Source organism: Prionailurus viverrinus, chromosome A2, assembly GCF_022837055.1.
Source record: "Prionailurus viverrinus isolate Anna chromosome A2, UM_Priviv_1.0, whole genome shotgun sequence".
NCBI classification, from domain to species: Eukaryota; Metazoa; Chordata; class Mammalia; order Carnivora; family Felidae; genus Prionailurus; species Prionailurus viverrinus.
In genome coordinates, this window is record NC_062562.1 from 157,738,422 (window position 1) to 157,763,797 (window position 25,376).

General features: G+C 47.6%; 2 protein-coding genes across 2 annotated transcripts in view; both read left to right on the forward strand.

Annotated features, from left to right (window-relative positions):
• CASP2 (caspase 2) overlaps positions 1-9,672 on the forward strand; it is a 36,648-nt gene extending 26,976 nt beyond the window's left edge. The window contains exons 12-14 of the transcript XR_007147823.1: positions 2,929-2,933; positions 6,519-6,524; positions 9,662-9,672. The gene's annotated coding sequence lies outside the window, so the exon portion shown is untranslated. The remainder of the gene's footprint in view (positions 1-2,928; positions 2,934-6,518; positions 6,525-9,661) is intronic.
• CLCN1 (chloride voltage-gated channel 1) overlaps positions 1-25,376 on the forward strand; it is a 33,082-nt gene that overhangs the window by 3,713 nt on the left and 3,993 nt on the right. Inside the window, exons 4-20 of the mRNA XM_047837701.1 lie at positions 227-355; positions 609-742; positions 1,885-1,962; positions 3,053-3,131; positions 8,609-8,734; positions 9,022-9,106; positions 9,313-9,414; positions 9,902-9,986; positions 10,456-10,605; positions 16,869-16,938; positions 17,128-17,238; positions 18,898-19,111; positions 19,329-19,462; positions 21,911-22,155; positions 22,444-22,555; positions 22,879-22,958; positions 23,201-23,239. Of these exons, the coding sequence (XP_047693657.1) occupies positions 227-355; positions 609-742; positions 1,885-1,962; positions 3,053-3,131; positions 8,609-8,734; positions 9,022-9,106; positions 9,313-9,414; positions 9,902-9,986; positions 10,456-10,605; positions 16,869-16,938; positions 17,128-17,238; positions 18,898-19,111; positions 19,329-19,462; positions 21,911-22,155; positions 22,444-22,555; positions 22,879-22,958; positions 23,201-23,239 (1,973 nt within the window). The remainder of the gene's footprint in view (positions 1-226; positions 356-608; positions 743-1,884; positions 1,963-3,052; positions 3,132-8,608; positions 8,735-9,021; positions 9,107-9,312; positions 9,415-9,901; positions 9,987-10,455; positions 10,606-16,868; positions 16,939-17,127; positions 17,239-18,897; positions 19,112-19,328; positions 19,463-21,910; positions 22,156-22,443; positions 22,556-22,878; positions 22,959-23,200; positions 23,240-25,376) is intronic.

Below are 25,376 nucleotides of genomic sequence, written 5' to 3' on the forward strand. Positions count from 1 at the left end.
GGGGTTCGCGGACTCTACCTCCTACAAGTGGTGGGAACTTGGACAGGTCACGGCACCGCCCACAACTCGGGCTCCCTTGTGTCCAGTGAGAACAATACCGTGTGGTGAGGTCAGACGGGATGGCCAGGCCGTGAGGACGCTCCTTGCACACTGTGATGTGCTGCGCCATGGGGGTGCGGTGACATCCCGCCACGCTGGGACTGAGCTCAGGCACGTGTCTCTGCAGCCTACAAGTGGACCTATTACCAGATGCAGCCCAGCCTGCCTCTGCAGTACCTGGTCTGGGTCACCTTCCCGCTAACTCTCATCCTCTTCAGCGCCCTCTTTTGCCACCTCATCTCTCCCCAGGCCGTTGGTGAGAACCTCCCACCCCCACATCCGCTCACCACCCTACCCCTGTCGTGTCATCAGTGTTATCTCTTTAGCCTGTAGACCCTTCCAGTGCCCTTCCTCCCTCGCTCAGCCCCTCAACCCGACTGACGGCCCTTTCCCCTGTCTTGCCATCGTCTCCCCACCCACGCCCATCACCACGTCCGCCTGTCTGGATGTTTGTCTCCCTTTTAACGTCTAGCTGGAAGCGGCACATAATCACTCTTTGAACCTTTTAGGCTCCGGGATCCCTGAGATGAAGACAATACTCCGTGGGGTCATCCTGAAGGAATATCTCACCCTCAAGGCCTTTGTGGCCAAGGTTGTGGCCCTGACTGCAGGGCTGGGCAGTGGCATTCCTGTGGGGAAGGAGGTAAGTCCACTGGTGCTCCGGCAGAGGGCAGCACTGAGCCCAGAGGGAGCTCTGGGAGCCTGAGACCGGGGGCGCTGGGAGAGCCAGCGCCAGGGTACGTTAGGGAGGGGAAATACTAGGGAAGGTCCTAGTCCTGGAGCAGAATAACAGAAGTCTGAGCCGGTAGGGCCTTAGAGCAGTCTCCCAGACTGGGCCCTGTTGACATTTTGGGTCGGGTAATTCTTGGTTCTGGGGGACTGCCCTGTGCATTGTGGAAGGTTTAGCAGATCCCTGGCCTCTACCTCCTAGATGTTGGTAGCGCCCCCTCGTTTCGAGAATCAGAATGCCTCCAGATATTGGCAAATTTCCCTGGGGGGTGGGGAGAGGGATCTCGCCCGGTGGAGGACCACTGCCTTGGAGGCAATTCAGACCAGTTTCCTTGTTTTAATATAACGGAAGCTGAACCCCAGAGAGAGGCTGTGTTTTTTTCAAGGTTATACTCACGTGCATTCTTGCCCGGCCACAATCGGGAATCCACACGGCAGCCAGAGTCTTTTCAAAATGGAATCAGTACTGGCAGAACCTCTGCTTAAGAACTTCTAATGGCTTTCCAGTCTTCTAAAAATCAAGTACAAACGTCTCTCTGGGGCCTAGGAGACCTGTGCTGATCTGGCTTCTTTCTGTCTGGTCTTCTGCTCTCCCAAGCCGCCCTTGTTCACTGCGTTTGGGTGACAGGGTCTTCCTGTCCCTCAATCACACAAGCTGTTCCCGTCCCAGGACCCAGCGTGGAGCGTTCTTCCTCCTGACACCCACGTGGCTCACTGCCTCATTTCAGTGGAGACACTACTCAATTGTGGCCGTCCCCGAGTGCCTTCTCTAAACCCACATCACACCCTAGTCTGTCTGCCTCTCTCTATCCCCTCACCCTTTCTCATTTTCCCCACCTGTAGCCTCCCTGAAATGCTGGTCCATCTCCCCACCCCCACCCCCCACCCCCTTCCCCTCTGGAATGAAGTGCAGGAGGGCAGATCCTCTGTCGTGCTCACTGCCGCATTTCTGGCACCCAGCTCAGTGCCTGGAGCCATAAAGCTTGTCCAGTGAAGGACGCACAGCCTCCCGTCTGGACCCCTGCTGCTGACCCCTCACCTCCCTCTCTCTCCCAGGGCCCATTTGTGCACATAGCCAGCATCTGTGCTGCTGTCCTCAGCAAGTTCATGTCAATGTTCTGCGGGGTATATGAGGTAAGGTTGAGAAAGAAAATGAGGGACGGGCTGTGTGTGCTTAGGGCGTCGGGAGGGCTGCCTTTGCTCTGGGCTGGCCATGATGCTGAAAGGGGGCGTCGCGCTAACCCACGCTCCTTTATTCTACACACACACCGCGCCCCAGCCCCCCCTCCCCCCTCCTCCCCCCCCCCCCCCCCCCCCGCGGCCACGTACCCCAGCCTTTTCCTGGCCGCCCTTCTCCATCTGCTCCCCGGCTCCTCCAGGCCTGCAGGCCCACCAGCAACCATGCTGCCCCTCGTCAGTGCCCCCCACCCCCGCGCCCCATCCAAGCTCCGCCCTTGCCTCCTGTACCCACCCTGTCCCTCTGTTTTCCTGGTCCTCCCCACCCCATCTCTCACAAGCACTGCTGCCCGCCCTAGCCCTCCACCCTCCTCGTCCTGCGTGCTTCTCTGTTGCAGACCGTGTCTGGGCGGCTTGATCTCCTGGTGCCGGCCTGTGCGGTGGGCGTGGGATGCTGCTTTGCAGCCCCTATCGGAGGCAAGTCCCACTTCCTCCCTACCCCGGAGCACGACCTGGAAGGGGGTTTGAGTGGCTGCCTAAGCTTTGGGGTGGAGAGGGTGCTCGCTGAAGGGACTGGTGGGTGGGCGTTCAAGGAGTGACCCCGGATCGCAGCCCCTGGGTTCCAGCCACCCACGCTTTTCCGCCAGAGGGCTATGTGTTCTTTCGCGGCTGGCGGCTGTTTTATGCAGGCTTTTATTGGTACCGTTTGTCTGAAGTCCTCTCTGCTTCTCTTCCTATCGACACTTCTTGCCCGGGTTGTCCGCATCTCCAGCCCCTCTCTGATGATCATTTATTGGCTTACCTGCCTTGCATATATTTACCTTTTATTTCTAAGTTTGGCTTGCCCTATGAGGTCACTTCCTGTTTGCCAAACTGAGTATCTCTTGACCTGGGAATCACTGGGGGAGATGGGACCACTGTGAGTCTCTGTGACTTAAGCCTCTCTTTCTGCCTTATTCCCCACCCTTGCCTGTTCTCCGTTCCTCTCTGCTCCCCTTCCCTGCCCCACCCCCCATCTCTCTGTCTGTCTCTCTCTCTCCCCTAGTAGCAGCCATACTATTACACTGACATGCTGACTGTGGGCTGTGCTGTGGGAGTTGGCTGTTGTTTTGGGACACCACTCGGAGGCAAGTGATTTACCCCCTCCTACATCAGTCCACTGCCTGGCCCTGCTCCCCGAGTGCGATACTGCCAGTTAAAACAAAAGTATGACAAGAACAGCAAACTTTTAGTGAGCATTTACCGTGTGCAGGTGATGTTCTAAGCACCTTACTCCTGCTAAAAACTGTATGAGACTGACAGCACAGAGGAGAGGGAGGAGAAAACTGATCACAGAGAGGGTAAGTGACTTGAGCAAGGCCAGCCCATTAGCAAGAGGTAGAGCGGGGAATGAAAACCAAGGCAGTCCCCCCAGTCCCCCTACTTGTAATCAATAAAGCCTGTCGAAATTGTTGGACACCTTTGCCCTCCACTTATTACGTCCTCTAACCGGGGACCTTATGTAGTGTGTTCTCCACGGGACAGCTTCCATTGTGTGTGTTATCAAGGACACGGGGGTCTAGGTGCGGTTATTCAGACTAATGGTCAGCTTTAATGAGGGCTGCGGACAGGAATTAAAGCACCTTTGCTCCCTGACAGCAACATAAACCTGAGATTAGTTCTCCCCGCACATGAAAGGCAAAGGGCAGCTTTTCAGACTGTTTTCTTTGTCCTGGGTCACTAACAAGTGGGCACGGAGAGAGAAAGCAGCCGTGTTTACTTAGTGGTGAGTCCGTTGTAACAAGATTAACACAGGATGGACTACATGGATCATTCATTCATTGGATTCATTGGTGATAAAAAGGGCACCGAGTTGACACTGGGGAAACAAAATTGCCGGAAAAGCATATGCTCCTTAAACGTTAGAGGTAGCTTTTCAATTATGAAAATATAATCAGTCCCTTCATAGAGGAGTGCGCAGGTAACTCCCACGTCTCAGCTCAGGAATGACTTACGAGTAAGCGTTCAGAGGGAGCAGAAAGTGTGTCATACCCGTTTGTCCTGATGCTGTGCCCAGCGTAAGATCAGCTAGCATCCTGTCTGTACTTCTGGTGTCAGCTCTTGTCATTAAAGTCACCAGTCTCCATGAGTGAGGGGTGTATTTGAATTTCTGTACACACTTCAGTGCGTTTGAATTTCTGTACACGTTAGACATTCACACTTAACATTTGCACCCACTTTCACCTTTACTTTCTCTTTTTGCCTTACAAATCCAGAAGGTCTAAAAAGCATTTTCAGACAGGTGGGCTTTTTAAAAAAATTTTTTTTAATCAGCCAGATTATTTTAAAATGAAGAGAATGTGTATTTTTTGCATAAAACTGGAATGTCTAGGATGAACGAGGAAGGTTTCTCTTGGTCCAGTGTAGAATATAGGGAAGGTGGTAAGGGAGCGACAGGTGAAACATGGCTCTTGACCCGAGAAAAGGTTCAGTACTGAAAAATTAAGATGCCATTTTCAGGGGGCGCCTGGGTGGCTCAGTCAGTTGAGCATCCGACTCTTGATTTCAGCTCAGGTCATGATCCCAGGGTCTTGGAATCAAGCCCAGCATTGGGTTCTGTGCTGAGCATGGAACCTGATTGAGATCCTCTCTTCCTTTCTCTGCCCCCCCCCCCACTTGCGCACGCATGCACACACTCTTTCTCAAATTTTTTTTTTAATTTTTTTTTTCAATGTTTATTTATTTTTGGGACAGAGAGAGACAGAGCATGAACGGGGGAGGGGCAGAGAGAGAGGGAGACACAGAATCGGAAACAGGCTCCAGGCTCTGAGCCATCAGCCCAGAGCCCGACGCGGGGCTCGAACTCACGGACCGCGAGATGGTGACCTGGCTGAAGTCGGATGCTTAACCGACTGCGCCACCCAGGCGCCCCTCAAATTTTTTAAAAATTAAAAAACAAATACCCTGGAAGGTAGGCTTATTTGATTATTTTTCTTTTTTTAAGAACATAGAGTAATTCTGAAAGAAAACATTAGTAAAACGATAATTTATTCATTACATAGCCAACTCTTAATTCCTTACACTGATGAAAGAAATCTGCTTCAACAACCTGCTAAAACGACAAACATCTTTTTGCTTCTACCATGTGCCCTCTGTGCTGTGTGCCCTCTGGGTGTGCTGGATCCCATACTCCCGGGGGCTCACAGCTGACGGGGTGGATGGGCAGATAAACCCATCATCATAGCCCACCCAAAGAAGTGTCTCGATGAGAGTTTGGGCAAAGTGCAAGGAAGACAATGAGGACAGGGTACTTTGGACAGAAGAGGCAGCATTGCAAAGTCAAGATCTGGGGGCTGTAATCACAGTAGATGAGAGCATTGTTAAGAGAAACAGGAACAGGAAGTGAGTCTGCACAGGGAAACCACGAAGGAAGGAAATCACGAATCGTGAAGGTCCTCACAGGCCATGCACAAGAATGTAGATTCTATTCTCTAGGCCACAGTTTGTCCAAATGTGTTTTACAGAACATGGTTCTCCATGGCATTAATAGAGGTAACATGTGAAGTTAAACTGGAAGAGTTATCGGAATGTTGGATATGCTGGCATGCTTTGTGAATATGCAAAATGTGGCTCCAGTACAGCATTTCCCATAGAATCCCTTCTGCAAGGAACTTCTCATAAGACTCAGAGGACCTCACAGATCGGGCTTTTGGAAATGCTGTCACGGAGGAAGGGGAGCCATGGAAGAATTCTGTGCAAGGAAGGGAGTGACACACGACAGGCCCGGCACATCCATCCAGTCCCTCCAGCAGATGCGTGCAGAGTTGGACCAGCCTGTAGATTAACAGGATTAAGTCTAAGATTAAGAAGAAGGCTATTGTCAAAGCCCTGATGCCAGATGATGAGAGACTGAACTGGACAGAGGCAGAAGAGAGAAGAGGATGATACATACGGATGATAGAAAGTAAAATTGATGTGACCTGGAGGTTGATTTTATGTGAGGCTATAAAGGATGAGACAGAAAGAGGAATCTGGGCCAACTCCCAAAGTTTATTCCAAGGAAAATTGGGTGAACAGCGGTGCTGGTCAGCAAGACAAGGAATATGGGACATGAAACGGGTCTGGAGGAGTTGATTCATTTTACTTTAAATCTATTGAGTTTGAAGATCCAGTGGCATAGCCGAGTGATACCGACCAGGCAGCTGGACTGTTGAGTCTGAAGTCCAGGAACTGAGCTGAACACATGGCTTTGCTAACAAGTAGCCTGTCGGTGGCAGTTGAAGCCATGAAATGGAGAAAGTGTGTCTGTGAGTAGCAAGAGCAGGAGACCAAGGTCAAGGCCCTGGCTTGGGCAGGGGCAAAGGAGCCAGAGGGGGAGAACAGGGAACATCCAGGGCGGCAGAAGAGAGCTGTACCACGGAACAGAAACCAGAGAGTTTCCAGAAGCTGTTTGTGTTTTTAATGCTTTGTTTGCTCTTAGCGGCACATTTTCTGCTTGGCTCAGACTAATAGTAAAATCAGTTCTCATTCCTGAGTATAGAGTGACAGACTGCTGGGGAAAGCATCCCAGAACCACATCATAGGAAAGAAAATCTAGCCCAGGGTTTCAAAATATGGTCGTAAAATATTCATAAGTTGGATAGCTTACACCCCAACAAATCAAAGCTGACTTTGTTTTATTACTGGTAAAGAAAAGGAGAGAGACTTCCTCCACCTGCTCCCCACACTGTGTCAAATCCTCCTTTCAGCCCGAGGAGACAGCAGCCTTACCGGCCGTGATTTGAGGAGCAGGGGCAGAAAGGGTGGCTGGCAGCTCCAGCTGCCCCAAATTCCCCCTTCCCTTGCTCCGCTCTCTGAAATTTCACCCGTTCTGTTCTCTCTTGTTCTCTCTCCTCCCCTTCCTCTCCCGTTCACCCATAGAACAGACAGAAAGCCCCTACGATGTGTCAGGCATTGTATTAGGTGGTGGTTTCCAAGGAACTTTTGATCCTAGGGGGAACTCAGAGATGGAAACACATAACAAGTGCTCAAACAGTCCAAAATTCTGAGACAGTCAGCTGTTTCCACATGACGAGGGGCACCTGGAATGCCTTCCCAGAGAAGGTGACTTTTGAGCTGACCCCTAGGGACCCTCAGCCAAAATGCTGCAGCTACTCTGTGAGGGAGTAACCGGCAGGCCACTATCCTCTTGGCGCAAGTAACTTACTCAACTATTGACTGTCACCTGTGAAACAGAGCGGGGCGGTCCCGGAGGAGTCCAGAGTTGTGACTTTGCATGTAGAACAGGGAGAAAAACATTGGCTCGGACGGAAGCTGCTACCTGAGGGGTCTCAGGCCAGCAACCGTTCACCGTGGGGGGAAAGGAGGAGACGCACCTTATCTGGTTCCTGGTTGCTCTTGGGCCCAGGCCTCCCCTCCACTCATCTAGTTACATGTTGCATTTTTCTGGTTTCTCTTCCTCATTTTCCATAAAGATGAGGCTTAGCTAGCTACTTCTTCTTGCCATCAATTTTTATCCTGCATCTAATCAAAGTCCACTCCCGTATTCTTAATACGTTCAAAGGTTATTTTCCTTGCTGTCTCTTGAATCTCGCTTTTAGGCCCTCATTAGCGTTCCTCACTTTGTCCCTCCCTCTGCTTGCTATCGGTCTGTGTATCGACCTCCTCATTTTCCGCTCCAGCATCTGCTCAGAAACAGTGCTATTTAGGCCTTTTAATTAGCTTTCCTTCTGCCCCACTCACCTTTCTGAAACAAAATTGTTTTTAACTCCTAGCCTCTTGGTTTTTCCCCTTGTTTTTGTTATTTTATGTCAGGTTTTTAATGTTAACTTTTTTTTTAATTTGAGAGAGAGCACGCACAGGGGAGAGGGGGAGAGAGAGAGAGAGAGAGAATATTAAGCTGGCTCTGCATTCAATGTGCATGCACAGGGCTCAATCTCATGACCCGGGATCATGGCCTGAGCCAAAATCAAGAGTCAGACACTCAGCCGACTGAGCCGCCCAGGCGCCCCTAATATTAATTTTTAAACACTTTGATGAATCCTCTTCTTTTCTTGGAATATTGATTATTGTCAGCTCTCATGAAGGCTTCTCATGTTCATTTTTCTTATTTGTTCCTTATAAAGTTGCCTCAAGGTATGTGGTACCTGGGAGGAGGGAGTAGAGATTGGAGGGAATGTGAAGGAGAGTTCCCGTGGGTCCTGAGCTCTGCTGAGCACCTGCTCTGGAAATGTTTTCTCCCATAACTTCCCTGCAGAAACTTTGCAACAACCCTTAAGTCCCTGTGGCTATCTGACAATCGTGAATCCCACCCAACCCTACTTTCTAAGGGAGAGAGAGGGTGGGACCACCTGACCCCCTCGGTCTGTGGGTTGAGGACCACACTCCCCGTCCCCCACCCCGAGCTCCTCTCTGTATCTTACTGGACCACATCCCTGGCCTGCTAACAACCGCCAGCGTGAGCAGGTGTGTGTTTTAGAGCGTGAGGTTCCAGGAGACCATTACTTCCCACTGCTGCTTCCCCTCGTGATTCAGGTTTCAGCAAAAGCACCTCGGGGCCACAGGGTGGGGGCTGGGGGAGAGCCTCTTACTCTGTCTGGCCCTGACCACCCCCATGCCCCTGCAGGAGTGCTGTTCAGCATCGAGGTCACCTCTACCTACTTTGCCGTGCGGAACTACTGGCGAGGATTCTTTGCGGCCACGTTCAGTGCCTTTGTTTTCCGCGTGCTGGCCGTGTGGAACAAGGATGCCGGTAACAGGGAAAGAGGGAGGCTGGTAATGGGGCGTGTAGGGAAGCTCCTTAGGGCGGTTTAGAAAAGGAATGGATGGCATTATTTCGGAAGTGGGCCCAAGGATATAGAGCAAAGATATAGGTCCTGGATCACGGAGTAGAAGGGCAGTGTTCGGCCATAAAAACTGGAAATTCAGTGGAAGAGGTGACATTGGCCTCGGAGGAAGGAAGGAATTGACCCTCGGCTGATGACCCTGGCTTCCCATCGGGTCTCTGTGGCGCTCCCACCATGCCTTTCCATCCTGTAGTCACCATCACCGCCCTCTTCAGAACCAATTTCCGAATGGATTTCCCCTTTGACCTGCAGGAACTCCCAGCCTTTGCCATCATCGGGTCAGTGGAGTGCCCTGGGAGTGGTTAGCTGGGGGTGGGAGCAGGGCAGGGTGCGGCTTTGGGCTGGGAGGGGCTCAAGCTGAAAGCCTGGGGGCAGGCGTGGGTGAGTGTGAGTTGCTGGGGGAGGGTGGGCGCCTGGTATTTGTTTCCCTGCCACAGCCAGGTCTGGGATGAGGGTTCCATTGCTGTATGACTTGCGCCCTCAGGATTTGCTGTGGGTTCCTGGGAGCTGTATTTGTGTATCTGCACCGCCAAGTCATGCTTGGTGTCCGAAGGCACAAGGCCCTCAGCCGGTTTCTGGCGAAGCAGTGAGTCACTGCCCTTCTGTGTCCTACCCATTTACTTTCTGCTTTCTCCACGAGCCCCTCCCTTTTAATCTTTCTCAAAGGCTGTAAATGCCAATACATGACTTGCGATAAAATATAGAAGACCTGATATTCCACATAGAGAGAGAACACGGTGTGGTTTGCCCGTTAAAGATTGCTTTTTGGTGGCAAGAACATTCTGTGTTTAAAGAGCTGAGGATGGGATGCCTGGGTGGCTCAGTGGACTGAGCATCTGACTCTTGGTTTCAGCTCAGGTCATGATCTCACAGTTTGTGGGCTCTCTCTCCTCTCTCTCTCTCTCCCTCCCCCTGCCCCACTCCTCTCCCTCACGCACTTTCTCTCTCTCCTAAAAAAATAAAATAAAAATAAAGAGCTAAGTCTGCAGTGGGCTACTAGAACCCAGCTAGCCAGCTCAGTGTGACATCCACTGTGGCTAACTTGGGGGGGCTTAAATCTGTGTCTTTTTCAGTCGCCTGCTGTATCCCGGAATCGTCACCTTTGTCATCGCTTCATTCACTTTTCCGCCAGGAATGGGTCAATTCATGGCTGGAGAGGTCAGCTCCAAAGAGTCTGGGGAGGGAGGTGGGCGTCAGGTCACTGAGCTGGGACTAAGCCAGGGCAGGGCCACAGCACAGACATCCCTCCAGCTTCTGAGCACAGGTACTTTTACCCAAGTGTAGAATCTCTCCCCAAGAACAGACAAGAGAGACCCTTGAAAAATGAGATGAGAGGATCCACTTGTATGTTTGTTTGTTTGTTTGTTTGTTTGTTTGTTTGTTTTTTGGGAGAGAGAGAGGGAGGGGCAGAGAGAAGGAGAGATAGAATCCCAAGCAGGCTCCACGCTGACAGCAGAAAGCCCGATGCAGGGCTCGAACTCATGAACCATGAGATCATAACCTGAGCTGAAGTCGGATGCTTAACCGACTGAGCTACCCGGGAAACCCCAGGAGAATCAGTTCTGTACAAAGTGCTAACACCAAACATCCTTGGAGACCTGCCCCCTTTTGCTTCTCCCTCTCACAGCTGATGCCTCGCGAAGCCATCAGTACCCTCTTTGACAACAACACGTGGGTAAAGCATGTGGGTGACCCTGCAAGCCTGGGCCAGTCGGCTGTGTGGATCCATCCACAAGTCAACGTCGTCATCATCATCCTCCTCTTCTTTATCATGAAGGTACCCCTCCCTGCACTCCTGACCCCCTAAGCTTCTGTCTGTTTTCAACCTGGAACCCATGGTTTGCGTAGGGTAGAAAAGGGTAAACTTCATGTGGACCTAAAAACAAGTAGCTGGAGGGGCGCCTGGGTGGCGCAGTCGGTTAAGCGTCCGACTTCAGCCAGGTCACGATCTCGCGGTCCGGGAGTTCGAGCCCCGCGTCGGGCTCTGGGCTGATGGCTCAGAGCCTGGAGCCTGTTTCCGATTCTGTGTCTCCCTCTCTCTCTGCCCCTCACCTGTTCATGCTCTGTCTCTCTCTGTCCCCAAAATAAATAAACGTTGGGAAAAAAAAACAAAAAACAAGTAGCTGGAAACCATAGCGCAGGTAAGTTGCCCATCTATAGGAGTGAGCCAGTGTCTATTCATGTCAACTTAGCGATGTTACCATTATTACCATAAGCCTGCTAAAAGTTCCACTTGCTAAGTGCTTAAGATGTCACAGCAGCCTGGTAAACAAGGACAAGACGGGGTTGAGCAGTATAGATGACTGTGGGAACACCTAAGATAAGCTAACCAAATCCCACCACATATTAGAGAATTGTATACTTCATTCTCCATGCGTCTGATTATCCATTTTTGGATGATTTGCATATCCATTTTCCCCCTGTCTAGTGGGTAATCTCTTTTCTAGAATTGCAAAAGAGATAAAATATTTAAATCAATTTTATTAGTGGCTATATGTAATTTTTATACATGGTATTGTTCCCTAGTTAGGTAGTGAGGCCGTGAGGATTTTACCACTCTCAAGCCTTTTTCTCCTAATTTCAGTTAGGAAACCACAACTGGTCTCTTACATCCGTTCTCTTCCATGTCTGCCCATCAAGAACCATGTATTCCTAAGCTTCTCAGCCACCGCCTTATACAAAGATATTTTTATTTCCACCCCTAGTTGTGACATCTCTTCTGGCTGCTGCTTGCCTTTCTTTTTTGTCTTTTGATGATTGCCTTATTACTGACGGTGCGTGTTGCCTGTATGTTCCAAGATTTCCTCTGTATATTAGGGTTCTCAAGTAAAAGACTGTCCATACTGAACCTTCATGCTTTTGAATACCTTGCTATTAACTTATCCATGATAATTTTTGTGAATCTATATTTTCGCAGGATATGAGTCACTAAGTTATATATGCTTATGGTTGGAAAAAATGTCTTTGTTTTTTGCTGCTCCTTTAATGTACTTGCCCAGGATCCCATGATTAAAGATACCAGGTGCTTGACGTACCAGGTTCCAAGTCTGTGACTTACATTCTCAGGATTTGCTCTGGGTTTCTGGAAGCTGTATCTGTGCATGTTCTTTCCCATTCTACTCCATGTGGGTTCAGTGGGTCAACAGCTTCCATATTTTGCACACCTGCTTTATTAATTAGGTCCGTTTTTGTTTCTTCCTTCACAAGATTTGATATTTTTATCGTAAAAGTAGTCTCGCTGTCTTGTTAGGGATTTGACTTTTGGACTTCCAGTACAGCGTTCATCTTCTCTCACTTATAAATCGCAGCTTCCTGTAAGTAACCGAGTCCAAGTTTTGATAGCATCTCAGAATTTATTGTTCAAGGAAAATAATATAGACTGAGCTGTATGGTAACTTTGGGATCATATATACTTTTTTTTAAATTGTATTCAAATCCAAGTTAGTTAAAGTAATGTAATAATGGTTCCAGGAGTAGAATTTAGTATAACACCCAGTACTCATCCCAACAAGGGCCCTCCTTAATACCCATCACCCATTTAGTGCATTCCCCCACCCAAGCCCCGCCTCCCATCAACCCTCAATTTGTTTTTTGTACTTAGGAGTTTCTTATGGTTTGCCTCCCTCTCTGTTGTTTTTTTTTTAATTTTTTTTAATGTTTATTCATTTTTGACAGAGAGAGGGAGACAGAACGTGAGCGGGGGAGGGGCAGAGAGAGAGAGAGAGGGAGACCCAGAATCCGAAGCAGGCTCCAGGCCCCAAGCTATCAGCACAGAGCCCGACGCGGGACTCAAACCCATGAACTGTGAGATCATGACCTGAGCCGAATTCGGATGCTTAACCGACTGAGCCACCCAGGCACCCCTCTCTGTTTTCATCTTATTTTTCCTTCCCTTCCTCTATGTTCATCTGTTCTGTTTCTTAAATTGCATGTATGAGTGAAGTCATATGATATTTATCTTTCTCTGACTTATTTTGCTTAGCATAATTCATTCTAATTCCATCAATGTTGCTGCAAATTGCAAGATTTCATTCTTTTTGATCGCCAAGTACTATTCCATTGTGTATATATACCACATCTTTTTTATCCATTCTTCAGTCGATGGACATTTAGGCTGTTTCTATAATTTGGCTGTTGTTGATAGGATCATATATACTTTTAAAATGTCAAGGTTTTGGGGCGCCTGGGTGACTCAGTCAGCTGAGCATTTGACTCTTGATTTCAGCTCAGGTCATGAGCTCATGGTCATGGGATTGAGCCCCACGTCAGGCTCTGTGCTAGCTGTGGAGCCTGTCTAGGATTCTCTCTCTCCCTCTGCCCCTCTCCCTTGCTTGCATGCACTCTCTCTCTAAAATTAAAAACAAACAAACAAAAAACCAACTTTTTATTTTTTTACAGGAGAACAAATCTACATCTTTATTTATTTACTTTTCAGTTAGTTTAAATCCTTGAGGGGTACAACGTCACACAGATTCTGTGGCCAATGGCTTTAGTAGGAAGGTTGCTTTGGAATTTGGCACGAACCATGCCACTGTTTCCTGGAGCATGAGTTACTTTTCCTGAGTATTCTGGTTTTGTTCGGTTTGCCACCAGGAGTCACTGTGTTGTTCTTTGCCTTGTACACAGAAGCACATCTCTTGCCTAGATAGAATTCAGTTTCATCTCTACATAAACACCTTCAATTTTAAGAAGAGCTGTGTGTTCCCTCTGGTTCTGGAGACCCCGCTTATAGCCAGCAAAAATGGCTTTGGACCACAGCCTTCCAGACATACTTGTCATTTTCAGGAGTCCTGTTCCCAGCAGGCCTCCACAGGTTCCAAGATAGTAGAAGGAGCAAAAATAAACAAATAAATAAATAATAAAAAATAATTAAAAGAAAATGTCAAGCTTTTGAAAAGTTTTGAAGAAACAAAATACTGTATATTTTTCAACATTTCCCCTACACCTCACTTCACCTCATCCCAGATTCCCAAGTATATATCTGGATTCAACTTCACAGATTAAAGTTTATTCTAAGAAGCCTAATTGGATTATATAGCAGGACTCAACTGTATGTCACTATTATTAATTTCTCACTGAATTACATCCTTGGTAATGTGTATATCATAAGCGTGTCAGGGGGAGAAACTCATATACTTCCTGGGCTATGTTTCAAGCCCCACAGTATGTAGCAGGCCTGTGCTATTCTATAATATTTATACACATAAAACCACTCACTGCTATAAATCTGATATTGTCTGATTGATTATCATTGCTTCCAGCATTTTCACTGTTCTGCTGTTGGACACATACACATCCCTTTATTCTGAAGTGTAGGTAATGGTCTCTCTGTCTTAAAAATAAATTAAAAAAAAAATTTTTTTAAAAGGGTGCCTGAGTGGCTCAGTTGGTTGAGTATCCAACTTCAGCTCAGGTCATGATCTCACAGTTCGTGAGTTCGAGCCTTACGTAGGGTGTGCTGACAGCTCAGAGCCTGGAGCCTGCTTCGGATTCTGTGTCTCACTCTCTCTGCCCCATCCCCAAATCATGCTCTGTCTCTCTCTGTCTTAAAAAAAAAAATTTAAAGTATAGGTAGTAGGTTACCTATACACACACACATATATATACACACATACATACATACATACATACACAGGCAGTATCCATACAGGTAGATAAGGTTCTCAGCTATTGATGAAAGGAACTTCTGTATTCCTCAGTCTTAAGACATAGAAAGTATCACCATGCGGTAAGTCACCAGCTCCCACAATGCGTATGAATATTACAACTTCTCAGTTTCCCTTTTTAAGAGTCCAACATCATTACCTGGTATCACTGTTCAGCATAGCCCAGGGTTCAGTAGAATTCTTCATAGCACCCCTTCTTGTGAAGGGTCTAAATAAAGTGACATCTGTCATAACAGGTGTCTACTTTCCCAATTCTCTAGAACTGGGTGTTTAAATTCTTGGGAGTTATTTGTGTTCCACATTACTTACATTGCTTCTGGATCCTTCCTTTCATGCGCTAATAGCTCAGAAAGTTTGCTAACCTCATATGTCATTCTTTGTGCTACAGGGGTTGATCACTTCCATGTCCTCTGATCCTCATCTGTTCTTACACATATCTTGGGGGATAATCCAAACTTTGTCCTCTGAATTCAGCCCTATTATCCACGTATTATCTGTATTACTGGAGTGTTCAGGTTAACCCAAGCCAACAAAATTCTATATGGCTTTCATGTGCTTATTCCAAAAAGATGGCACAGAATAGTTCAAGGGGTCCCAATTGTTATATGTCAGAATCACTTATGAAGGTTAAACTAGAAGGGTCTAGAACTCCATGTCTAGACAGACTGACGTGGTGTCTGGTCATCTGCAGTTTCAACCAGTTTACCAGTGAGCATTTCTGTTGGGTGTTGTAGCAAATATTATCTCTGAGAAGCCTTTTCTGTTTTGTATGGACACTATTTGCACGGACACTTGCATGGACCAAGCAAACTCTCTTCTTTGTTTCCTTCCTCCCTCCTTCCCTCCCTCCCCAGTGACCTACCTACATCTGACTTGCATTTATGAGCACCATGCCAGTGCTGAGAGCAGGCAGAGAAGAGGCATGCGGTTGCTTTCTACTCAAGGCGTTCTTAGTTTATATCTCTTCACTTGACTTTGCAGTTCTCAATTGTTTTACCCACTCATATTCTGACCTGAAGAAGTATGTATGCATTTTGCATCAACTCAGAGCTTCTGGAAAGAAACCTTCCCAGAGTTTCTGTCATGGCTCTTGACACCAGCCCTGTCTCAATGGAATCTTTTTTTTTTTTTAATTTTTATTTATTTTGAGAGAGAGAGAGAGACAGAGAACGAACGAGGGATGGGCAGAGAGAGAGGGAGATAGAGAATCCCAAGCAGGCTCTGTGCTGTCAGACACAGGGCTCGAACTCACAGGCCGTGAGATCACGACCTAAACTTAACCGACCGAGTCACCCAGGCACTCCTCAAGGGAATCTTTCTAAGGTTTAGAATATTAAGAAATTTATTTCTTACCAGCTTACAGTAAATTTGCACAGGTTTTTAATTGTAAATGTTTCATCCTGTCAATTTGTTCGGACTTAGCTGCTACCATCTTTCACCAAATTAGTTTGAGATCCTTTTGTAAGATTAGCTGACTTATTTTGGAAGTGATACATAAACCTAATTCACATGCTATGTCTCACATTTTTATTTCTTTCACAGATATTTCAAAAGCTCAACCAATACTCTTTTCTCCACTCTTATTTCTCAATTCTTCTGCATTCCTTGCCACAGAATGTACCTATTGCTTTTGCTAAAATTGTTCCAATTTCTGTTGGAATACTTCCCGACAGAGTTGGCCTTGGAGATTGGCTAGGTTTCTCAGTGTGCCCTTCCAGGATGGCAGGACAGATCTGATGTGTTTTGAATCTCTGCTTAAGGTGATTTGATGTTAGGAAATGGCTCCGGCAAGACAGGCTTCGCTCCAGACTCCCTTGTGAGGTTTACCATATAAACAGCTTTGTAAATGACCACCTCAAAGCTACATTAGTCATGTAGTAAGTCACTACGACTTTAAGGTGTCTGCCACTTAGAAATGGGCTCTTTTTCAGAAACATAATCTGACTGGGAAAAGATATCCTCCAGCTTCAAGACTTTTAGGCTGTTCAGCTGAGGTGACCTTTTCAGGCTAAGAGGGTACAGTATAGGCCAGGAGCCTTCTGGAGCAGGGACAGGAGTCTTCAGGGGCTCCACTCTTCCTTCTAGATTGCCTAAAGGCAAACACAGCCGCTCCAAGTCAGAACAATTTGAGTTAACGATCAGGAGGAACTTTCTTATAATGTTGTCTTTGGTTGTCTCTTAGACTGAGCACTCCACGTTTTTTTTGGTTCTGGAGGAAGGGTGCAGACAAAATGGCTTCCAAAAGGATTTGCTATCCCAGGGTTTCTGTGACTCTCGAAGCAAGAAGGAGGGTTGGAAGTGGGGAGAGGGTGGAGTGTATGCATGTGTATTGGGCAGGGTTGAGAGGGTGTCCTGATGCCTCTTTTTACCCCAGTTTTGGATGTCCATCGTGGCCACCACTATGCCCATACCCTGTGGAGGCTTCATGCCTGTGTTTGTGCTAGGTAAGTTCTGGTGGGAAGCCTGGGATCTTACTGAGAGCTGCAATCTAGGGTACTGGGAAATCAAGGAAAGGTCTGGATGCTTGGGGCTTATGTTTGGTCTTAGTGCCCAAGCAGGGATTGGCTCTGAAAATATAGAGGATCTGGAACTTGGATCTTTCAATACCTTCGTTCCTTTTGTCTTTCCTCTAGGAGCTGCATTTGGAAGACTGGTGGGAGAGATCATGGCCATGCTATTCCCTGACGGTATCCTATTCGATGACATCATCTACAAGATCCTACCCGGGGGCTATGCAGTAATTGGTGAGACACATTCTACCCTCCGGAACCCCTAATAGCCACACTCAAACTCTCCCATGACATCTTTATTCCAGGCTTCACAATGAGGTTTTAATTTTTTGCTATTTGATTCAACTTTTGTTCAAATAATCAGCCCTTGGCTCTGACTCTCATTAGCTCTTATTGAACGTCTTTGAGCCTTAGTTTCTTTCTGTAGAAAAGGGATCATTATGGGGATTAAACAAGATAAGAAGGAAAGCACCTAGGATTGTGTCTGAATGTTTGGTGAGGGTTTTTTCTTTGCTTCCAAAGAATCAGAGAAACAGCAGTACAGGTGACTTGCTTGGATACTCCCAACCTACAGATGTGCCAATATTGACGGGACTTAAGAGTACATGACTAAGACCTAAGAACATGTGCTCATCCCTGCCACTTGTCACCTGCATGACTACAGAGCAAGTTAGCTACCTTTCTGCACCCCACTTTCTTTGCCCTCACGTGACTTCTGAGATATCTCACGGTCCTAACATTCTGATAATCTGTGATAATCCAACTGAAACCATCCAACTGAAACCATGTCTAACACAGAAGCCAGTGTAATCCTCAAAATTAGTATGCCTCCTCCCTCCTATGTTCTTCACCAAAATCCCATAACATCTAAGGCCATGCCTCCCTTAAATATAGAAGCCTTAACCAGCTTTGCATTGCATATGGCGACCTTACTCCCCGATCACAGTCCTTTACAAAAGCCTCTTTCATCAGTAAGAGTCATCTGCTCTTATTCCCCATCAAGTAAGCTGTACACCCAACATGGGGCTTGAACTCACCACCCCGAGATCAAGAATTGCACGCTCTACTGACTGTGCCCTTCTTTTTTGTAAATTTTTCTTGTTCTCTTTCCATGTATACCTTCTAGCAACTATTTCTGTTGATGGGAAAACATAACTAAAAACAAATAAGACGGATTCTGTTTTCAAAGAGTTCACAGAATCATAACATTGTAGGTCTGCAAGGGCCTTACAACTTATTTAATACCTCATTTACCTCAGAGATAGGAATATGGGATTCCAGAAGCATCAAGTTCTGTTTGCACAGTTGAGAAACTGTAGAACCAGGATCTGACACAGGTGTCATGTTCCAAGTCCACAGCCTGAGTCCTGGGTTTGACCGTCTTCATTCATAAATTGTTGACATCAAAACCTGAGGCCCAAAGTAAAATGCTATCACTGGGTTTTAAAATGCTCAGTTAAGAACAGTCCAAACTTCTGGGGTGCCTGGGTGGCTCAGTCGGTAGAGCATGTGACTCTTGATCTCAGGGTTGTGAGTTCAAGCTCCACACTGGGTGTAGAGACTACTTCAAAACAAAACAAAACAAAACAAAACAGAATGATCCAAACTTTCTACAGCAAGGAATAGATAGGACATCACTGTCTTCATTTTATAAGTGAAAATCCGGGCACACACAATGATTTTGCAAATTGCCAAAGGACATCGAGTAAGATTAAAATGGTTTTCTAATACTTGAGCATTCTCACCACTACTCTTGACAGATGATTATGTCAGGAGTGTTGGTACTGACTGGGGTCATGTCTCCCCATTCTACGTCACTCCCATGGCATCCTCACGTGCCCTTCATGCCAGGAATGGCAACCCTAACCCACCGCTTCCTGTGTGTCATTCTAGGGGCAGCAGCGCTGACTGGCGCAGTGTCCCATACGGTCTCCACAGCTGTGATTTGCTTCGAGTTAACGGGTCAGATTGCCCACATCCTCCCCATGATGGTGGCTGTCATCTTGGCCAACATGGTGGCTCAGAGCCTGCAGCCCTCCCTCTATGACAGCATCATCCAGGTCAAGAAGCTACCCTACTTGCCTGACCTTGGTTGGAACCAGCTCAGGTCAGGGGCACCAGCTGGAATTAGTTCAGACTTGATGGGGTGGGGGTGGGAAGTTCTGAGGTTGAGACCAAGGTTAGGGTCAACATTTGGAAACACTGTTTTTTACTTACTTTTATGTTCCCATGTACTTGATGAATATTATGAGTGATGGAATGCCTGGGATGGCAAAGGAACAAGCGTATGGTGGGGCTAACCCCCATGCTTTCTTTCTCCGTAGCAAATTTACAATCTTTGTTGAGGACATCATGGTGCGTGATGTGAAGTTTGTTTCAGCTGCCTGCACGTATGGGGAATTGCAAACCCTGCTCCAGACCACCACAGTCAAGACTTTACCACTGGTTGATTCGAAAGGTCAGTGGGAAGGAAGGAAACAAACTCCTGAGCTAGCGACCTGAACAAGGGCTCCACAGAGGTGGAAGAGACACTGTAGTGTGGGCTTGTCATTAGGGACCACCCATTTGTGCCACAGCATACCCAGCCTGTGTTCCTTAAGGAACACGATCATCTTTGAGAAGGAAAAATACAGTCCTAACACAAGCGCAAGAAGATAGTTAAAAATCCAATTAGAGAACTATAGCTGATTCTCATTAGTCATTGTAGTTATGTTCTCTAAAGTTGCCATGAACACTGAATTAGGGATATGATACTGAACCATTGCCCTGGAGGAAATACAGGGTTAGGTTCCTCTGGTCACATTTTCTTCAACTAATCAATGCATAAACTTGTTTTATGTGTGTTTCTCTTTAAAGACAGCTTATTTCGTGTATATAGTGTTGATTCACTAACTAGAATTCATGGCCGACAGGGCTATAACTCAGGCCTGAACGAAGCTTGCCTAGCACACGGATGTTCTCCATAAGGCCCATCACAGCCTTCTTGCTTGGGGATGGGGAGGGGTGGGGTGGGGTTTAAGCAGCAAAATCACCAACACAGAACCAACAAAAATGTGAAAATGTGGCATTAAACAGACCATGGAAAGAATGCTTGTTTACAATATGGGAGCTGAAACAAGAAGCAGAGCATCACTTTTGCAGCTTAGCTGGGAACACGTGCACAGGGAGGCCCCCGGTCATTCGCCGCTCTGTACAGGTCTGTGAATGACGGCGAGGGCACCTTGAGCACTGATCTGGGGGTTACAAATACGCCCCCGTATTTGAGACAGGAGACAAATTTGCAATCAAGGAATCCATGAACAGTGAGGCTTAGCCCCTTACGTGGTTCTCTTTGCTACTTCACTAAACGGTAGCTGTTCTTTAGTGCCTGACGTGAGGGGCAGAGGAAACCGTTCTGTATGAAGGAGTGAATGGTTTATCCTTTTTAATGTTTATTTATTTTGGGGGGTGGGGGCAAAGAGAGACAGGGAGAGAGAATCCCAAGTACTCTCTGCACAGTCAGTGCAGAGCCCCACTCAGGGTTCGATTTCACGAACCGTGAGATCATGACCTGAGCCAAAACCAAGAGTCCACACTTGGGGCATCTGGGTGGCTCAGTCGGTTAAACATCCAACTTTGTCTCAGGTCATGATCTCACAGTTAATGAGTTCAAGCCCCATGTTGGGCTCTTTGCTGACAGCTCAGACCCTGGAGGCTGCTTCGGATTCTGTGTCTCCCTCCCTCTCTCTCTCTCTCTCTCTGCCCCTCCTCTGCTTGTGCGCGCTCTCTCTCTCTCTCTCTCTCTCTCTCTCTCTCTCTCTCTCCCCCCCCCCCCCAAATAAATAAACATTAAAAAAAAAAGTCGACGCTTAACCGACTGAGCCACCCAGGCGCTCTGAGGAGTGAATGGTTTAAAGCAGTGATTTCACACACTTCTTTATTTCATCATCCTTCGGCATTTAATCCTGCTGTGTATTATTTCTTGTGTAGTTTATATATCTATGTCTCACTAGATTGGGAATTCTTTGAGGGCAGACACTGTAACTTCTATCCCCTTCAGGCTGTCTCCCTGTAGGTATTTACTAGATATTAAATCGATACTCGCCTAGTGCTTGAATTAGTGTAATTAAGAAGAATCATGTACGGCCACTTGGAGCCATTAAATTTGTTAGTTCCTGATTTCAGATAATCAGAGTATCCAAATTGTTCAGGTTAGACTCATTTTAATATTTTCCCCAAATCCCAAATACTTTTTAAGTGGCCTCTAAAGCAGTGGCTTTTCATTGGAGTCTGGGTACAGCCAATGAGATACAAGGTTTTCATAATAATGACAAAGGCTTAATGGTAAGATTTATCTTAATAACACTGCCGCAATTTTATGGGCTTACAACTTAATGAAAAGGTTCATTATGGTAGCAGAAATTTCCGTATATGAAACACCTTCCCAGGAAAAGTAGGCGTTTTGTTTATATCCTAGAAGGACCCAGAGTCTTTAAGTGATTAAGCATCAGATATCCTTGTACTTCTTTCAAAGTATATTCACATCTCAGCCTATATAAGTGGATTTTAAAGTGTTTTGGGTTTTTGTTTTTTGTTTTTTGGTTTTTTTTTTGAGACAGGGTTGATTAGCTATTTTGATGCCAAGTTCACCTATTTACAAACAGCCTGTATAAGGAAGGGCTGCATTCAAATAAGTACAAATTAGCACTAAGTAGGATAGTATCAGTTGGGTCTCTAAGTGCTGAATGAGTGAAATAAAAGGGATTGGGTGAGGTCAGTCCTGGCAGATGTTTGAAATGAGTTTTCAGAAAGAGAGGGTAAAAGCTGGGAAATGAAGCAGGGGTGCTGGGCTTCTGTCCCGGACTGGATCCTGCGGAGCGGGGAGTGGAAGGAACGGGCCCTCAGGCTGTGCTCCGCTCTCCCCCAGATTCAATGATCCTGCTGGGCTCCGTGGAGCGGTCAGAGCTGCAGTCCCTCCTGCAGCGCCACCTGTGCCCTGAGCGGAGGCTGCGGGCAGCCCAGGACATGGCCAGGAAGCTGTCTGAGCTGCCTTATGATGGAAAGGCGCGGCCTGCTGGCAGGGGGCACCAAGGCGTCCCATCCGAGGGCCGGAGGGAGTCCTTTGCCTTTGTGGATGAGGATGAAGAGGAGGACCTCTCTGGGAAGCCCGAGGTGACCAGGCAGGGGTGGGGCTGGGGGAGCTGGATAGATTGGGGCAGAGGACAGAGAGGGCATGCTGATCACTGAGAAGGTCAAAGAGACCAGTGTCCCTGGGGGCCAGGGGCTGAAGGAGATAAGGTTGCAGGCGATGGTACCAATGAGAACCCAAAGAGACACAGGAATTCTGAAAGGGGAGAAAGAATAGAGGTCGAGAGATTTCCCAGGACACCAGCTGATAAGGGGGGGAAAGTGCTAGGCAGCCTCTTCCCCAGGACTGAGAATTTTTACTGTTCCTTACAGCTGCCTCCTCTCCCCGCTCCTCGATCCTTTCCTGCCACTCCATTGTCCCCAGAAGAGCCCAATGGGCCCCTGCCCAGCCACAAACAGCAGCCAGAAGCCCCAGAGCCCGCAGGTGAAGATTCTCCCAGCATGCACCCGCATTCATGCCTGTGGCTTCTCTCTGGGCTCTCCTCAACCTAACAGCTGCTACTATAAGGAGGGGGGCGGGGGGATGGGATTCCTATTCATTGAGTCTACATATTACCGTCCCAGGGAAGGGCAAGAGCTGATTTAGGAGGGTAGGAGAGAGGGTGTCCATGGAGGTGACGCATCCAGGAAGTGCACACCTTGTTTGGCAAAGTGTCCGGGGTCCCGCAGAGCCTCCCCAGCCGGCCGTTTCCTCCTAGAACAGATACCGCTCTGTTTCCCTTTCCATCCACCTGCCACTCCCCTCAGGTCAAAGACCCTCTGTCTTCCGGTCCCTGCTGCGCTGCTTACTGGGCAGACCTCGCCCCACGAAGAAGAAAACAACCCAGGTGAGAGCAGATGTGTCGCGGAGGGTGGACAGGGAAAGGGGTGTGCCTCTGTGAACTGAGACATCCATGGTCCGCAAGGCAGAAGTGAGAAGGCCCCACCATGGAGAAGGTTCATATGGAAGGAACCATGACTAGGAAGGCAAGCATCTGTGGCCCTGGCCTGTGAGAGATGGCTAATGGCCAAAGGAACCATAACTGCCATGAAAAGGGAAAGAACTTGGACCTATGTCTTTCTTCTCTAGGAGTCAACGGATTTGGTGGACACCATGTCACCTGAAGAGGTAAGAGAAACAGGAACAACCTGGGGTGGACTGTTCTGCCAAATGGAGACACTGTTCCCTTTCTTCATTATGTTGTTGTAAGAATAAGATGCGAGTCTAGGCCAGAAAGCATTGTGAGAGGTTGGGAATGAGATACGACTATGGAGGGAGGGCTGGGCACATTGCTCAGAGGTAGCTGTTCTCAGAGGGATCAGAAGAGGGAAATTTTGAGCCTCCAGGCATGGATGGGACCGTAGTGCTCAGATGAGTCTTAGATCTTATAACATTTAGACATTCGGGATATTGTGGACCAGGCAGAGACTGTGTAGGAAGCATGAGCTTCACCTGAAGTAAAATGGCAGGCAGCCAGCAGTTACACATAGCGATGCAGAACAGCATGGAAGCTGAAATGGTCCATGCCTGCCGGAGGTTACGATGCTGGATTGGTCAGGGTCCTGAGACAATGGACTACAAGAAAATGCCAGTAAACAAGACTGGAAAGAACCAAAAACCTAGGGCAGATATTGACAGCAGTGCCCCACTGGGACAAACAGCTATTTCCTAAAAAAGGTAGTTATTGAGTCCGTGGGAGAGAAAATCTGGCCCTGAATAAGCCTGGCTGTGCGGAGCGGACAGACGGGGAGCAATGATCTGGAGGAGAAAGCTGAGCAGTACCGAACAGACCCTGGGGTTGCAGAGACACAACAGGGTCCATTAGCAGCCATTCCATTTAGCAAAAGAATGCAGGCCCACCATGGAACTGAAAAGGTAGAGTTTTTTAAAAGTAGGTAGATGACAACCATAATGGATATTATTTTAAAATAAGCGTCTTTTTTTTATAAAGTTTATTTATTTATTTTGAGGTGGGGAAGGGGCAAAGAGAGAATCCCAAGCGGGCTCTGAGCTGTTAGTGCAGAGCCTGACACAGGGTTCAATCTCATGAACCATAAGATCATGACCTGAGCCGAAATCAAGAGCTGGAACGCTTTAATCGACGAGCCACTCGGGCACCCCTAAAATAAACATCTTCTTGGTTGTCCAGACTATATGGGGGAGGGCATGGGACATGACAAGAGAGGAGGGAAATCTGTCCCTTCTCTCCTTGTCACCCCTCAAAACACACACCCTTCTGATCAATGCCTTATGGACAAATGGAATAGATGAGCACAGAGGAGAGAACAGCTACAGCTTTTGCCCCCAGGCAGGAGTCAGATGGGTCATGACAGTGGTTGAGGAGGGTTTCGCTGGAGTTCAAAACCAATAATAATACTCTTTTAAAAAGTACCCCAGAGGGAAAGCTAGCTAGTTGATCAGTGGGGCTATTTAATGACCACTGGAAATAAAGTGCCACCAGAAAGCATGTATTTTTAGCTTATGTCTTTCCCAAAAAAGACTTTAAGGATGTAATCTCCCACATGACCCACTGGGCCATTCTAGGAGGATAAGATCCATAGGAGTAAAAATTCAGGATATTCTGAACATGGTTTTCAGATGAGATCAAGAAGGCACTCTTGGCAATATCAAGGTGACACCTTCGGAAAGAGTGGAAGAATTCACTAACAGGTCACCAGAGGTCATGTTTATCTGTTCCTCTGTTAGGAGTACACACAGTTAGAGCCCCAGTTTGTTACCGGGACTGAGCCTTTACAAGTAGTGGGACCCCAAAGCAGAGATCCCCTGCCCCTTGGACACAAGCTGGAGGTTCCTGGAACTTGATCAGCAGTCAAGGTCGGAAGCACTGCTCTACCTCTGTGTCATCTTGGGCAGGCAACTTATGCACCCTTTTCCTCTATCTCCTCATCTGTAAAATGGAGGTAATGATAGGTCGTTGGAGAGGATTCAGTGAGTGAAGACATGTAAAACCACCCGAATGATGCTTGGCACAGAGGGAGTGCTTGGTGCATGTATGCTGGAAATGGTTCTGTTACTGTTGTTGTTCCTTAAGGGAAGACAAGAATGGAACCAGGGAAGGCAGGAAATGGTGGTAGAAAGATCCAGGAGGACAGGATCAACCAGACCAGGGTTGGCAAGGGCCCTACAAATAAATCATGTCTCCAGCACACCTGCTAAGTGGTCATCCATCCTGTGCTGTGAGGACCAGCCAAACCCTGTGTGAACCTCCCGTCAGGAAAGGGGGGGGCCTGGAGGAGGTGTGGTT